General features: G+C 37.2%; 1 protein-coding gene across 2 annotated transcripts in view; it reads right to left on the bottom strand.

Moving 5' to 3' along the window:
• Gycbeta100B (guanylate cyclase soluble subunit beta-1-like) overlaps positions 1–14,993 on the bottom strand; it is a 44,931-nt gene extending 29,938 nt beyond the window's left edge. Inside the window, exons 1-7 of one of the 2 annotated variants that reach the window (XM_017910669.1) lie at positions 14,907–14,993; positions 14,574–14,647; positions 8,090–8,190; positions 6,537–6,655; positions 3,097–3,252; positions 2,170–2,323; positions 552–706 (exon numbers count right to left, since the gene is read on the bottom strand). In XM_017910669.1, the coding sequence (XP_017766158.1) occupies positions 552–706; positions 2,170–2,323; positions 3,097–3,252; positions 6,537–6,655; positions 8,090–8,190; positions 14,574–14,647; positions 14,907–14,909 (762 nt within the window). In that variant the 5' untranslated portion in view covers positions 14,910–14,993. The remainder of the gene's footprint in view (positions 1–551; positions 707–2,169; positions 2,324–3,096; positions 3,253–6,536; positions 6,656–8,089; positions 8,191–14,573; positions 14,648–14,906) is intronic. The other variant, XM_017910670.1, reaches the window with a different exon arrangement.
• Positions 14,994–15,297: the final 304 nt, after the last annotated feature.

The following is a 15,297-nucleotide window of genomic DNA, read 5'->3' as shown; positions in this document are numbered from 1 at the left end:
TTAATACCCCTGCAGTGGCGTCGCGTGAAATTCAAAATATTAAAATTATTCGCTATTTACTACTTTGTACGATAAATTTATATAAATTTCAAATTTTCAAAGTGACCCAATTCTTTTACACAAAATACTACACTTGGGATCACATGATTATGCAGGACATATAAAATATATATGTATATATAATGAAGTACTGTTACTTCACTTTCTAACACATTTAGCAAACCTAATTAGAAGTGAACAGAATCGATATGGCAATGGTAAATATCACTGTTGTTGTACGTCAAGTATAACGCCTAATAGGGGTTGAACACACCCTTCATCGATGCTCAAATATTTATATATTCTCGCTCAAACAGATTGTCATAATGAGCTTGATATCCATGATGCTGTTTGTGTTTGTAGATGTTATCTCACTGGATGATGACGAACGCTATAGATATTTGAACTCCCTTCGTACAAGATTCGCAAAGCATTAATTGACATTGTGGGAGTGCGATGTTCGTGACATTTTATCCATGTTCTTTTTGTAAGCTATAATTGTAGAAACTTACAGTAAGGAGGATGTCATTCAACTTGCAATTCCCAGAGCTCACTTGTGGTATTACCCGCGTTATGGTGCATCCAGTTTGAACTATGGTGAGGTCCCGGTTGAACATCAAGTGGAATGGAAATACCCGGCAGAACGTCATGGGACTGACTTTTGGTTCTGCAGCACATTTCATAACGCTGTTTAAAAAATCTATCTCTGCTATGTCACTTCTTTAATACTAGAATTACGTAGGTATGGATAATAGTAATTTTAGTGGTACGATGAAGATAAGTAAATGCATTAATTGCAGTCTTATTTCGATATGAGCCAAAATTAATTTTTGAAAAGCAGGCATATGTGCTTAGTGATTGCTAAAAGGAAAATTCTGAGACCAGTTATTTCGACTGGATTAGTAGCTCTAGTGTTAAGATAACAATGAACGTGTATTTACAAAATTAGAATATTCCGATCATAATCATAATCTTGTTATTTTGATTGAAAATATAGTAATCAATACCATAGTATATTAAAAAATACAGTGGACCAGTGACAGGTAAACAGACCAAAATTGAATGGAAAGATTACATTATATAGTGTTATGAAAGGTTAATTGCAAATATGTTTAAGCAAAATGAATTTTCATTCTATCTTCCAGTTAATTATATTTTTGGAATTGCGTTATTTTTGAAAAGATAAACTACAAAGGCCGTACAACGTATTCCATAGGCTTCAAGTTCAAGCATTACCAATGTAGCCTGAAGCTAGAACGAAAACTAAAATAGGAAAGTCGAAAGGGTTGACGGTGAAAAAGTTCATAAACGTTTTATAAAAATAGTTGCGAGAGAAATATGAAACCCGATGGGAACGCTGCAGCAGCCAGTGTCGCGCGCTTTCATCGATAAAAATCTGACGTCTATGTAATATCAGCAAAGCTCCTCGCCATTTTGTTCTACCTCGTCACATTCTTTCCCTTCGAGTTTGTCAAAAATAAAAATCCATAAGTGCCAGACCAGGTGACCTAGAAAGCCAACAGGCTACCCTCTTCCTAATCCCTCTTTGGGAGTAACGTTCGTTATACTAGTTTTTCATCTGTCGTGGATATTATCCTGAACAAAACCGAGAGGAGGATTATTAACTTGTCCCTAGCATATCATATTTTTATTACAACATTTTAATAAGCCGTTTATGAACCTTCATTAGCATGACATTCTAGTCATTTATCCCTAGCATGTAGTAGGAGACGTTGACAAGGCTTGAATGGAAATCTGCGAAACAAGATGTCTAACAGTGTATAACAAAGAATTTGATAATAGCAGTATGTAATAAGCAGTAGAAAATACTAGAAATTTAATAAAAATTAGATATAGTAAATAGTTGTGATAGTAGATAATTTGTCAATAGTAATAGACAATAGAATACTTAGGCATCTTGTGGAGTTTATTATTAATATAAAATAATGTAGTAGACAGTAAATAATTTGTTAATAGTTGTAGGTTTGTAATAGATAGTAAGAAAAAGCAGATAATATATTAATAGCAAATTTTGGAGAAATGGAGAAAGAAAATAAATGAAATATCTTCAACCTTTTTTCTTTTCCTTCTGTTTATGTATATCATGAATGCTTATAGAATATCACTCACCCACAGATAAGGTCTCCAGTTCAGTGATCATGGGATTGGAAACGACCCCAGGACCAGATGTGTTTGTGATCAAAAATTGCACGTGATCACATTCGTTTTTCGTCTTCAATATTCGCATCTCTATATCCGTGCCGTGAAGCTTTTTCGCCACGGTCTACGTCCGATAAAAGTTATAACTCGTTTAATCATGGTACGTTTCAGCGTGAACGAATTACTTAGATTGAAAATTAAATAGTAAGTTGCGATAGACTTATAGCCTCGTTTAACTCGGACTGATAAAAATGTGCAAACAGATTGCATAATACCGGTATGAAAGTTAGCACCTTGTTTTTCATTACAGATAGCAAACTGTATTATGGCTGTGGCGTGTATTCTATATATTCGTAAAGAAAGTTGATACTTTGTTCCTCTCGGAGTTCTACCACTCGAGTTTTCTAATTTCGACACACAGTCTTCCTGGTGAAGTTTAACAATCGATATTACTATAGTTAGTTTTACAACTGGCGGAACAAACTCGCTCGTCCTCGCGAAAATACGTGAGGTTGAAAATTCGGAATGTCACAAAAGCAAACTGAGTTGAAATAATTAGAGCACGAGCCTGCATCCTTGCATTATGGAGGCCACTGACAAATTCCTTTATAAAGCTGGGCTGTACTTCAAGCTGGTGCATCACGTTTCCTAAAATTTCTAGCGAAATTCGTTTTCATCTCCCGATGACGATATTAGAATAGCATTAATTGCGAGATTTCAAATGCTCAATAAAAAAAATAAAAGAAAATGCTACAAGAATACTACCAACACTATACAATAATTTCGAGATCTCAAACTTAAAACATGTAAGGACATTACATTTCTAAAAATTCCCCAAGAATTTGGATCCCCAATTATCATTCTATCAATCCTACATCATTGTCTGAAGATAAATACCTTAACGATGCCAATCACAATGTGTTCCAAACCAGGTCGATCGGAGTAATAATGTAATATGAGTGCTCCATCCTCGGGCCTCTCGGTGCAACGGAAAGAGGGCGCCCTCATTCCTGGGTACAAAGTGCCTAAATGATCGTGAAGGGCGTCCAAGTTCTGTAATTAAACGATACATGGCCCCCTGTCAATCTATCGGCACTCTCGCCATTACCGCGCACCACGTCCCCAAGTAAAACATACTTCCCGTGCCCCTAATTTCTTTTCGATTTCCACTTTGCGTTTCAACTAGCCATCCCGATCGATCCATGCGATTTCCACTGGCTACGTTCGTTACCCATTATTCGTTAGACGATTTCTTCCATTAATTTCATTCCTCCGTGCATCGTACCGACGCCGATCTACCGAGACACGAGCGACTAGAACGATATATAAGAAACGAAATTTCCAAGTTGTACGTGACACTGGAACTGCCGAGAGAACCGGAAATAAAACATCGCGAGAGAAAAACGACGCGATAATAATCTCGCTACACGGTGACATTCCGCTTGCTAATCGTCCATCTTGAACCAAGTCTTTTGCCGGTCACGATGCAAGTGAGGTTATGTGAAGCAAAAGGCGACAGTGGGCAGCAATGGAACTGCGAAGGGATCGGCTTCTGTTGAATTAAAACTTGATTCGAGTTACTTAATCGATTAATCGTGCTACTATGCACCTGAATATCTCTTGCAATTGTAATGATGGGAAAAATATTTTATATACCGTTTGTATGGTATAAAGAAACCTTTAATATCGTAATTGGATAGTAGATGGCACTGCTTTGTTCTCCAGTGAAAAGTAGTGTTCTTAACCTGCTGGATATAGGGATGCGTTAATTGGAATTGTACAACTGTCTTTGAGATAACGAAAAGTAACAAAGCAAAATTTACTAAAACTGTTCTTCATTTTAAAGAAAATCAGTATAATATTGGACTAAATAAACTGACACTTTTCGGTAACCTAATATTTTTTTTATGGAATTGTTAAGGTCACGGATATATATTGCATGCAACTGCATATTTTCTTTATTGTATCATATAACCGGTGTCAGAATATGTTCAAATATGACCATGACGTAAATTTCGCGTTATACACAAATATTTGAAATATCGACACGTTGTCTGCTACGCCATCTATACGTAACTTTCCGAATGAGTCACGTGAGCTACTACTGCAGCACGGGTAGACTATATCACTGTACACATTACAAGTGTTTGTAAGATACGATGCACCATATTTTCAGCCTGCAGATATAATTAGTAATAATCAATTTATGTAATACTGATAAGAATAATTAATAATAATAAGGAGAAACGATGTACAATATGCGATATGTTTATTAAAATGAACTATATGGCGAGTTCAGTGCGGACCATCGATGATTAATGTGCATTCAGCATCTATTACTTCGGAATTTTAAATTAATAAATTACGGGGAAAACAACGTTTAATTATTTAATATAACCACATAAACACACAATAACGTAGATAACGGTAATATTACAATCGCAGAGTTGCCTTCCAGCAAGATTTCATTTCAGAATACGTCAGTTCCAGAATGATACCGCATTATGCCTTTCCCAGCCGCGTAATGTGTGTCTTTCATAATTATATGAAAGCAAAAGCGCGCGTTTATCATGCCAGAGGTATGCCAGCTTGGACGTGAATGACTAAACACGGCGGAGATATTAACCAGAATTCATGAATCCATAATCAATCCAAACGTTAGAACAGCGCGTTCTGAATAACTAAATTCGAAAAGCGCAACCACTCTCGCGTTTTCTTGCACCCGAGCATCGACAAAGGCCCACTGAGAAAGTTAATTTATGGAATAACCTAGATCCGATCCTCTAAGTAGTTTATGCCCCATGGTTTCCATGATGTGATCGTCCAAGGAGAGAAAAGGAGAAACAGAACCTTCCATGCAAAAAGGACGCAATTGGGTTTCCATTATTTTTCACTTGGTTTCGATTCGAGGAGCCATACCCATTCACGGTGCCGCTGTCATTATCGCCTTGTTCCATATATTTAACCTCACTGGATACCAGCAGGTACGATGAAAAACAAGCCAATCATTCAGCCGTCGAGACGCTACGAAGAAATTGCGATAATTCATCGGCTAGGCGAGACAAAAACGTTTTCCATCACCGAGCCTCGCAATAATTCGCGTTCGTATTCCGACCACACAAACGGGTTTACGCGCTTTTTGTCTGGCCATTCAGCCATGGGTTGCTGCAATCGCTGGGACTGCTACGACGCATTTTCCAGGAACGAATCGTGCGTCGGGTTCGGAACCGAGCCCATACATCGCGAATGGTACGTGTCTGATACACGGATGCAAATTCTTCGATAGGCCGGCGTTGACGTACGCGAACGAACGTCGAATAACGAGGGTAAAACTAAACGAGAAGAGTCGACGGTGTCTTGAGTTAGCTGTGAACAGTCGGATTGGATATTGGAAATATACGAGACTGTAATTAATCGAGAAATCCAAGATACGATATGGAATCATGCGAATATGCAGCATGTAATAATGGTAGTATAGATGATACGTTATATGTATTCATTTATATTAATCATCTGTACTATAATTTCTATAATGCCTAGCTCTCGTAGCTTCAAAGATACACTTGATGAGTAACTAGAATTGTATTTAAATTAAGCTTGATTTATAATTAATTGTTCTGTTGTGTGCAAAATTTGTATTATAAGTTATCACGCATTCAACAAATTCCTCCTCTCTGCTATACTCAGTCTCTAGTAAAATCAATTAAATCCTCTCGTTCAATCCTGCCTGTTCAAATTTTGGAAGTAAGCGAGACCGAAATTGATAGAGAAACCATAGAACCAATGTGGAATTATGCGAATATGCAGTGTGTAATAATCCTAATATACGTGATATCTCAATTGCATTAATTTATATAAATAATCACCTGTACTATAATTTTCATAATGTCTAGCACTCACGACGAGCTCTTAAGATAAACTGGGCAAGCAACTAAAATTATGTTTAATTGCTCTGCCATTATTATAAATCGTACAAGAAATTCCTTCTCTTCGCTATACACGATATGTAATAAAATTAATTTCATTCTCGTACTCAACCTGTTAAAATTTCTAAAAATAAAATACATCTTATATACAATACGAACAGATGGCAAATTTCACTTTGCCAACATTCGTATCCAATTCTTTACTCGATCCAATAACATTACGTAACATCCATAGCTGACGGCACGCATGACAACGCCACGGACGACAAACGACGATCAACCTACGTGTCATCTTTTAGGAGAACTTTCACCGCGATCCGCATTGAACCGGGGGAATCCCGGACGCGATCTACCGGGACCAATCCCGTTCCGCAGAAAAGTGAATGGCCGCGTAATGGCGCGGCGAGTTACCTGCAAGAAGTCCCTAGGCGTCGCCCCGAGCACTTGCAGGATCTTGTCGTAGCCGGAGTCCTGGCAGAACTCGAAGAACATCCGGCCGAACAGCTCAAGGATCTCGTTCGCTGGGATGTCTGGAAAGATTTTCACGGTGATATTCCTGGCGCATGCTCCAATGGAATTCGATTTTCAAGTTTAACGTACGATGCGCTAAACGGCTGTCGCCGACATCGCGTCGGCGTCGATCGGGAAATTACAATTTTCGTGAAACATCGAGGCGCGAATGTGAGCGCTATATCCGTTCAGGGATCACGATTTTCTCGCACAGAGAGAGATTAACTGCGACTTCGATGCCTCGCGACAAATTGCTCGTCTGGCGAGATTATTGGGACGAAGGTTCTACGGGATTGGATTGGTTCCTTTTATCGTTTTTAGTCGAAGATTTGTGGTCCAGTATCGGGGATGTAATGCTATTGCTATTGACAATTTTGTTATTGCTACAATTTCGTGTCTTTTCTTTCAGGAAAACTGAAAAAATTCACAGTTTCCTTGGATTAGACTGAATTCAAGATGACGTCTATGACTTGTGTTTAGTGAAAGAAAAATTTTTATCATTGGAACAATTATTGTGTGAGAGAAAAATATTTTTGATCGTTAAATGATTCCGAGGAAATACTCTACCTTGAATTTTTGTTTCATTTATTAATTTTAATACTATGGAATAGATTGTTAGGAATATAAGTAATTATCCACCGAAATATCTTGGCGAAGTTAAACCTCATAAAATGTTTGTCTACCAATAATAAAATACAAGGAAGTCTGGAAGAGAATATCGTAGGAAATTTAGCGGAGGAGATGAGAACATTGAAAACGGGAGATAAAAGCAATTGTTTGGATACGGGTCAAGAATCTTAATAGGATTAAGCGCTAAAGAGATTTCTGAAAAAAATTCAGTATTAAACCAGAAATTATTATTATACAGGGCTTTCCAATTTCCTTCACGTAATCCAAACTTCAACTTCGAAATTTGAGCTTTATTGAAAGCAAACCCATATCTAATATCTTTTAATACATAGTAATAATAATAAATATTGACGATGATGAAAAATAATCACCATAATAATAAATACAAATATTCCGAGAATTATGAAAGTGCTCCAAGATAAAAATCTAATAGAAATGAACTTTTTACTCATTTCTTTTCATATTTACTCATTTTACAATAATGCAGAACTACTTTTCCAAAGCAGTGAAAAACACAAGCATTTTATTGAATCTATATTAGTGCAAAAATAATTTCTTTAATTATCCCAGATGAAATATTTTCAATATTTGGAAGAAGAATATACGAATATAATTTAAAATTAGACCACTTTCATAGTCACCGACATATGCTATATATCTATATTATATTATGTAAAGTTAACGTATAATATATATTACGTAAAATTATAATAATAATTATATAACATATGTTATACAGTCTATTGAAAATATATAAATAGAGCTCTAGGTAAATAAAGTTTAATGGAACAAGAGAACACACGTAGAAAAATAAATATACGTACTGAGTCGATTGACAGCTGCCGATATGATGTTATACGTAATTTCATCATCGTATATCTGCCGAACCAGAAACTGTCCTTCCATATTAACCGCGGCATCTTTCCTGTAGGAACACAATATAAACAAACGTTAAGCTTCATCCAAGCTAATCCCGAATAAAACAACTTTTTAAGCATTCATGCACAATATCACTTCTTCTAAAAATATCATTACAGTTTCCATCTTCTATTACGATAAATGGTTACATACAGTCGCTCACAAAAATATTCGGGGACATATAACTTAGTCCTTTGCTCTGCTCTCCCACAACATATTCACTAAGTTCTACATTATCGTATATAATTATACGATGTATTTCAGCACAATTGAATAAATATTTCGCTACCATTGAATATTTATTTAAATAAAAAGCATTAAATATTCGATCATTTCTGTAACCGACTATAGGTACAGTAGGAGCAAAAGGTATAAAATAGTTCTCTCGCTATGAGTTTCGCGGCCGGATACTTTCCTCTGGACGTTAAAAATTTCGGCATAAAATACTTATTTTACGCGATAAAGTATTAATTTGCCGGTTGATGGTTGGCAAATGCGATAACAGGAAGTGAGCATCGATTTTATTAAAGTTTCGAGAGACCGGCTAACGAGGCCGAGCTTTGTTTCTCTATCGGCCAAGTGAAATCTGTGAAAATTGAAACTGTCTGTTGTATAATTTGCCAAAGACTTGTTCACTTTTTCTCCTCCTTTTTCTCCCCCTCCCATTGTAACGCTTCGATGGGATACAACAGGAAATTAATTAGTTTCGCGCGTCGAACAAAGTAAATACTTCTTAGCAGCTAAAAGCCGCGCATTTTAACAAGTTACCAGACGCTCGTGGTGGTTTCCATTAAATTTACAAAGTGCAGTCTAAAGGCACTTCATCGTTTGACATGGATATGAGCTGTCACTCCAAGCTCGCCGCAGCATTTTCGCATAACTTTCCGGCCCTCTCAGCGATCGACAAAAGCCGTGATACATCTTAAATGAACCGCAAAAATAATATCGACGTTCCTATTTATTAAAATAGTTTCACATCGCCGATTGTAAACTATGGATACACAGCAGCTATCTAGTTTCCCAATTTATGGAAGCTACATTTTTCGAGAATTTTGTAAAATGAGATGAAACAAATCATAATAATTATAACAACCTTTCTTCAATTATAGAAAAATTAAAATATAAATTTTTATATGAAAAATTTCTGTAATAATGGAAACCTCGGTTTAAGTGTAAAAATTTAACTGGATATAATTTTTAATATTTCCTGACACAAGTATAAATATTTGCAACATTTGTATTTTGCGGGTATTATAAAATGCATATACTGCGATAATTTTGGCTTTTTAGTACATATTTCTTGAAATAAATAATATATTTAATTTCGGAAGCTTTGCATACGAATTATTCGTCACACTTTTATCGTGAACTCCTTCCTACAAAGTAAACAAGAATTCTTTTTCCCGAAACACGCGTTAAATATATGGCATTAATTACAGGAAAATGTATATAACCGCAGCTGGCACAAATTACTCGAGACCCTGTTGGCAGTGACATCTACCTGGTTAAAAGGATGGTAATTACGTCAGAAAGGGACGTTGCGAATATAACCTTCAAAGTCACGTATCTTTTTTCCACAAAACCATCTCGTCGGCTTTCATCGAATGCTTTCTTTGACGTCGCCGATAATTTCACCGACGTCTGTGTGCGAATTTGCGAAAATAGGACACAACGTACGCGAAAAGTTTCATCGTATTTCCAACGTCGACTGAAACGCACCGGCAAGATCTCTGGAAATTACATCACGCAATTTACAAACATGGCGACGACGAAACGTCATTTAGAACGGGCTAAAGTGACCCTTTTTCCCGGAGCTTTTAAGAGTCATCGTCGTATCTTACACTCGGGGTAACCCACATTTTCGTTCCTCCTGCTCGTGTATTTCCAACAACGTTGCCCTCCTGAGACCTTGTCGCAACGTGAACCACTTACTTTATTCAGAAGAAAAATGCTAACGTTAATTTTACACATACCTGCAATTGCCACGTATATGTATACGGTAGTAAAAGATGATTTGAAAAATTCTTTTATTCCTATTTATAATAGTAACACGCGAGAAATTGATTTTGAAACTTCAATCGCGAGTTTCATTTAATTTCATATATATTTGAAATTACCATATACAATTTCACGTGGGTACCAGGAGTACCTTTTGTTAATTACAAAATTGTAAAATGAGAAGTTGATATATAAATGAAAACAAAATTATGTAAAATTGTTTTTTATTCAGTTCACTAAATTTTGAATCGTCTAATATTATCTGCATTCAAATTATTTAATATTGTTTATATTTCTAATATCGAAATTAATATTTCTCCGCGAGACAGATAACAGTGATTTCACGTTATCGAAGAATTATAATTTTAACAGAAGAAGATTATATTTTCTGATAACGAATGTTACTTTTTATGTACTTATAATACGGATCAATTAAAACATATTAATGCTATTCAATGTTACATATCTATGCTAAATAACAAGGAAATTATTCCCAAAATTATACAAAATTATCAAGCATATCATTTATATGTTTCATTTAGTCAATTCACTTAACCAAATGTTTTCTCGATAACCGTCCTTCATTACCATTGTTAACAGAACGGAATGAATCTTAAATCAAATTCGAACAAAAATGCACAAAAGCAATGAATGCTAACGAACAAGCTGCAGGCCAATTTCCGCTAATAATAATTATCTTCGCAACAGCTTGCCTCTCTAATAAACACGTTCGTTCCCATGAAAGCACGGAAACTAGACTTTCAGGCAACCGTTGCATAATCAACCAATAATCTTGGCTGACTTGAGTCCGCGATAAATTCTCGTGCATTAAATTGCTGGTTGGTTCAATTAAATCTCAGCAAATCGCGAAACGCATAGTAGACCGACCGTGGACCGGCCAAGTAATAATCCTTCATCTATTCAAAGAAATACACAAACCATGAAGCAACACTAGAATTATGTGGTAATACTTATGGTCGGCATGAGTTCTCTAACCTTTTGTTCCTAGAAAATGAATCGCTTCAGATAAAATAACATTATTTGAGTAACTCTATTCTGCATTTAAGCCAAAGTAATTGAAAAAAGTGAAAATTTCAAACATTTTTTTAGTTCTTAATGAGAGTAAAAAGTAACCCAACATTCTTCTTATAACATTTTTGCATAAGAAAGATGGAAATTTGTGGTAATATTTGTACACTGAACATTAGTTTAAGATTTTTAATAAAAATGTTGATGGATTTTGAATAAATTTAAATTTGAAAATTGTTAAAATGATTCGAAATATGATTTTAGCGCTTGAGAGTGGTTACATAATCGTGAGATGATTCAGTGTTGATTCAAGGAATTCACCACAGAGGGTTTCCCGTTAATAGGTGGATTTAGGAGAATTGAAGAAGATGGTCGATAATGTTTTTAGAGATATTACAGGGAATAATTTGTGACAAACAGCGAGAGAAATAAAGTTTCAAATGAAAGTAAGCCACTTTACTATTATTTATCACTTCAATTAAATAGGAAAAGTAAGTGGACAAAGAAAGTGGATAAAGAAAGTCGACAAATAGGTTCCGCATGAATTAAGCAACAGGTCAGGACTTAATGTTTTTCTGAAGAAAATAATAATGACTATTTAGCAGTCATTTGTAGGAATTATACGTCTCAATTTCTCATAGTCTGCAGCTGCAACTGAAGTAAAAACACAATGTAAACAAGTGAGCGAAATACGTCTGGAATTGGCAAAAAATGATTCATGTTTGTGAACAAATAGTAAGAAGGTCCGTTCCTGAATAAAACAAAACCTCTTGTATCAAAACGAATAGCAAATAAAGAAACCAAAAGCGCAAGGTGTCACTGCACAAAATTTCCGCCAATCTCAATAAACAATCCTCCAATAAATAAATTTTTTCAAAACGCGAATGCTACAAAAACAATTCACTAATGATGCAAAATTTTATCAAAATATCTGAAGCATTAAAATAATTCAATCATAGACAAACCTGTATAAAAATGATTATAAAAATTATAATCGTCAACTATACGGTGTTTTCGAAAGAAGCAACGCGTGAAAGTATTCTTCTTCCACAAAACGACATGTCACGTACGCATCAATAATAACAACTAAACCAATTCGACTTTCAAAAGTCGCGCTCTTATTGTTGCCTCTGAGCAACGCGAGAGGTTATATTTCCAGAACTGTTGTGAATTTCGCTTGCCTTGTCGAGGCACGTTCACGGCACATAAACCTGTCTAAGCAGCCACCATTCTTCCCTTCCTCGTTATTTATCCAAGCTTATAAATTTCACGAGGCAGTTCGCAAGGATGTTCTTTGGAGGAAAGTGGAAAAGAAGGCCCATAGAGAGTCGAGCCGTTTCTCGTCTAAGAATACGATCAGAGGAAGTAATTCTGGTGAATGTGAGCATACGAAACTTTATCTTGCCCTGGTCCACGCGATTCTTTTTACGTTCCGGCACGAGTCGCGAGGTCGGCCATTGTCCGTCGCCTGAGTTGTAGACGGCGCCACCGCAATAACTAAGGTGCATAGGCCGGTTCCCCGAGGGCCGTTTTATTGGCAAACAACGCAATATTTATGCGAGCTGTTCGATCGAGTATTTAAAGATTCGCTGGTGGTTCGCTCGGCAAATAGCGAAACGCGTGCCAATATTTCGCAGCTGTGTCGCTGAATCAATACACCCCGAGGATCGGGCAAGCAAAAGTTTATTACGGGAACTTGTTGATTCGATAAGAGGAACGAGGAAAGGGGATTTACCAAGGCTCGACTTCTTTCGTTTCGCAGACAAACGGACTAGCTACTACTTGTGTACGTGTACGTGTATGTATGTGTGTGCGTGCTATAATATGCCTTTCCTTTTACGAGAGGGGAAATTCTTTTGGGTATAATGTATGAGAGTATAGTTTTATAGGTAGAATTCATTTGAAGGGTGAATAGAGCGGTTAAGGGCAATAGATGGGAGTTTATGTGAGTACAGGTGTGAAAGGGGCTTGTGGATGTGATTGATATAGTTGAAGAGTAAAAATGGGTGAGGCGAGTGCATTTGAATGGGGAAAACGGAGATTGAGTGGGGGTAGGCTGAGGTTCCAGTGTCTTTAATGGGGTTAAAGTATGGTGACAGAGTGATAATCTAACCTCTTCGGGGTATTGGCACAAATATGTACGTTTAGCTTTTTTCAAATTCTGATTATTATAAGTTAAAAGAAAATTGGAATTGTTTGAAGAATTATTTACCATAGAATCCCCCAATAATAAAAAAAGAACCTCATCGAATATGACTAGCTTATTCTACTTTATAATCACTGTTTCGAAATCATTGCAACGTTAACTTAAACTTAAAAAAAATTCGTCCCCGAAGAGGTTAAATTTTCCGGTAGTTGGAAGACTTATTGTAAACATAACCCCGCAGGTGCTTAATTACCTACGTTACCTCTAATGCACGCAAATAAGTCAGATGAAATATTTGTACATGCTGTTTACCTTGGAATTCTCAATTAAAACTAAAAAATTTCTTCTTTATCTACGAATGACGATATTAAAAATATAAAAAATCCTTTCCGTTTAGAAATTCACCATTTTATACAAAGTTACAATGGGGTTTCTTTGTTCTGAAAATGCACTGCTATGTTTGCAAGGTTACCGATGAAAGCATACAAGAAATGCGAACAAGTACTTTCCACATAGACATTTCAAATTGTAAATATAATTCTTCACCTAATTCCCATGTATAAAGCTTCACACCATGCATCCGAAATTTCCATATGAAATTAAAAAAATGAAGAATGTTACTAAGTACAATTCCTTCGCGGTTATTTTTCAGATTCGTGGAACACAAAATCACTCGGATTCAAAATTTCGAGACTGCACAAGGGCCGAAAATGTTCAGCGAAAGTCCGGCGAGATAGGAAATTCAATAACTTCTATGATTTCTACAGGATCACATGGGAAAATTTAATATAAATTCCATCTGTTATTTCGAGGGACAAGGGAAGAAGAAAAATCTCTTTCGGTGGGCAGCGAATTTTCAATTAAAGGATGCGAGGGATTCGGGTCACGGATGCACTGAGTCCCTCCATAGGTACGTGTATACTGGGACACTAGAGCAAAATAAGGTGGACAAGCATGGGAGCATACCATGTGGTCTGGCAAAGCGTCTTCTCGCTACCAATTTTCAATCCTATCCGCCATAGTGGTCTAGCAAGCTGGTCGTCGGTGAAACGGAACGAACACGAGGGTTATTGTTTACGCAAGGACGAGAGAGGATGCGGCGTTGTATCATGCAAGCAGCCTAAGCAACAACGAGGCACAGAAGTTTCACAGATAGACACAGGATAGAGAAAAAGACAAGAGCGAGTCGGCGCGTGGTGCGCCCACGTTTTACCTACTTTATCGCCTCCCACGTCTCGCTGTCAAAGGTCTTCACAACCAGCAGCTCGAGGGCGTAATTCACAAAACCGTACTGCACATAAGACAGAAAAAAGAACAGAACCATACTTTGGCGCGTGATCGTGTGAAGGAACATCGGCGAACGTCAACTATAAACATGACCGCATGATTTACGAGCGAAACCAATCGGTTAGTCACTGATACACGCGATTACGAACGACGTCCACCGGTTGTCAACACGTCCAGTCGGTTGTCTGCCATGTCACAGTCCGTTTCCTCGTCAGTCCTTCGTCCCGAACTGGTCCATCCAGCGTCGTTTTGATCAAACGTACCATGATGATCGGTGAGAAGCGGACTGGTCAAGGCTTCTCCACGTATCATTCCATTCTAATTGCCATGGGAGCCGTGTTTACCTCGTGCACACGAGCGGCGTACTGGAAAGTCGGCCTGCCGTTCGTCGGAGACGATAAGTATCGATTTTCTGCCCTCGCAGCTGCGCCACCTAGATACAACCCTGTTACCCGTCTTCTGCTCGCCCTCCACGCGCCTCCTACACCCTTTCCGCTGCCAATCCGCTTTGCTGCTATCCTCGGCCTGGCATCGACAGGGATATTACTCGTCGGATGAATACTTAGAAGGCCTGGAAGACTAACCGGAGAAAGCTCCAGTCCCTTCTTCCAACCGGACAATTGTCGTTTCTCTCTTTCTTATATTCTATCCTAT

This window comes from Eufriesea mexicana, unplaced genomic scaffold (genome assembly GCF_001483705.2).
Source record: "Eufriesea mexicana isolate 0111107269 unplaced genomic scaffold, ASM148370v2 scaffold76, whole genome shotgun sequence".
Lineage (NCBI taxonomy): Eukaryota > Metazoa > Arthropoda > Insecta > Hymenoptera > Apidae > Eufriesea > Eufriesea mexicana.
The sequence above is the reverse complement of the archived record's forward strand: the minus strand, read 5'-3'. Positions and strand labels throughout refer to the sequence as shown.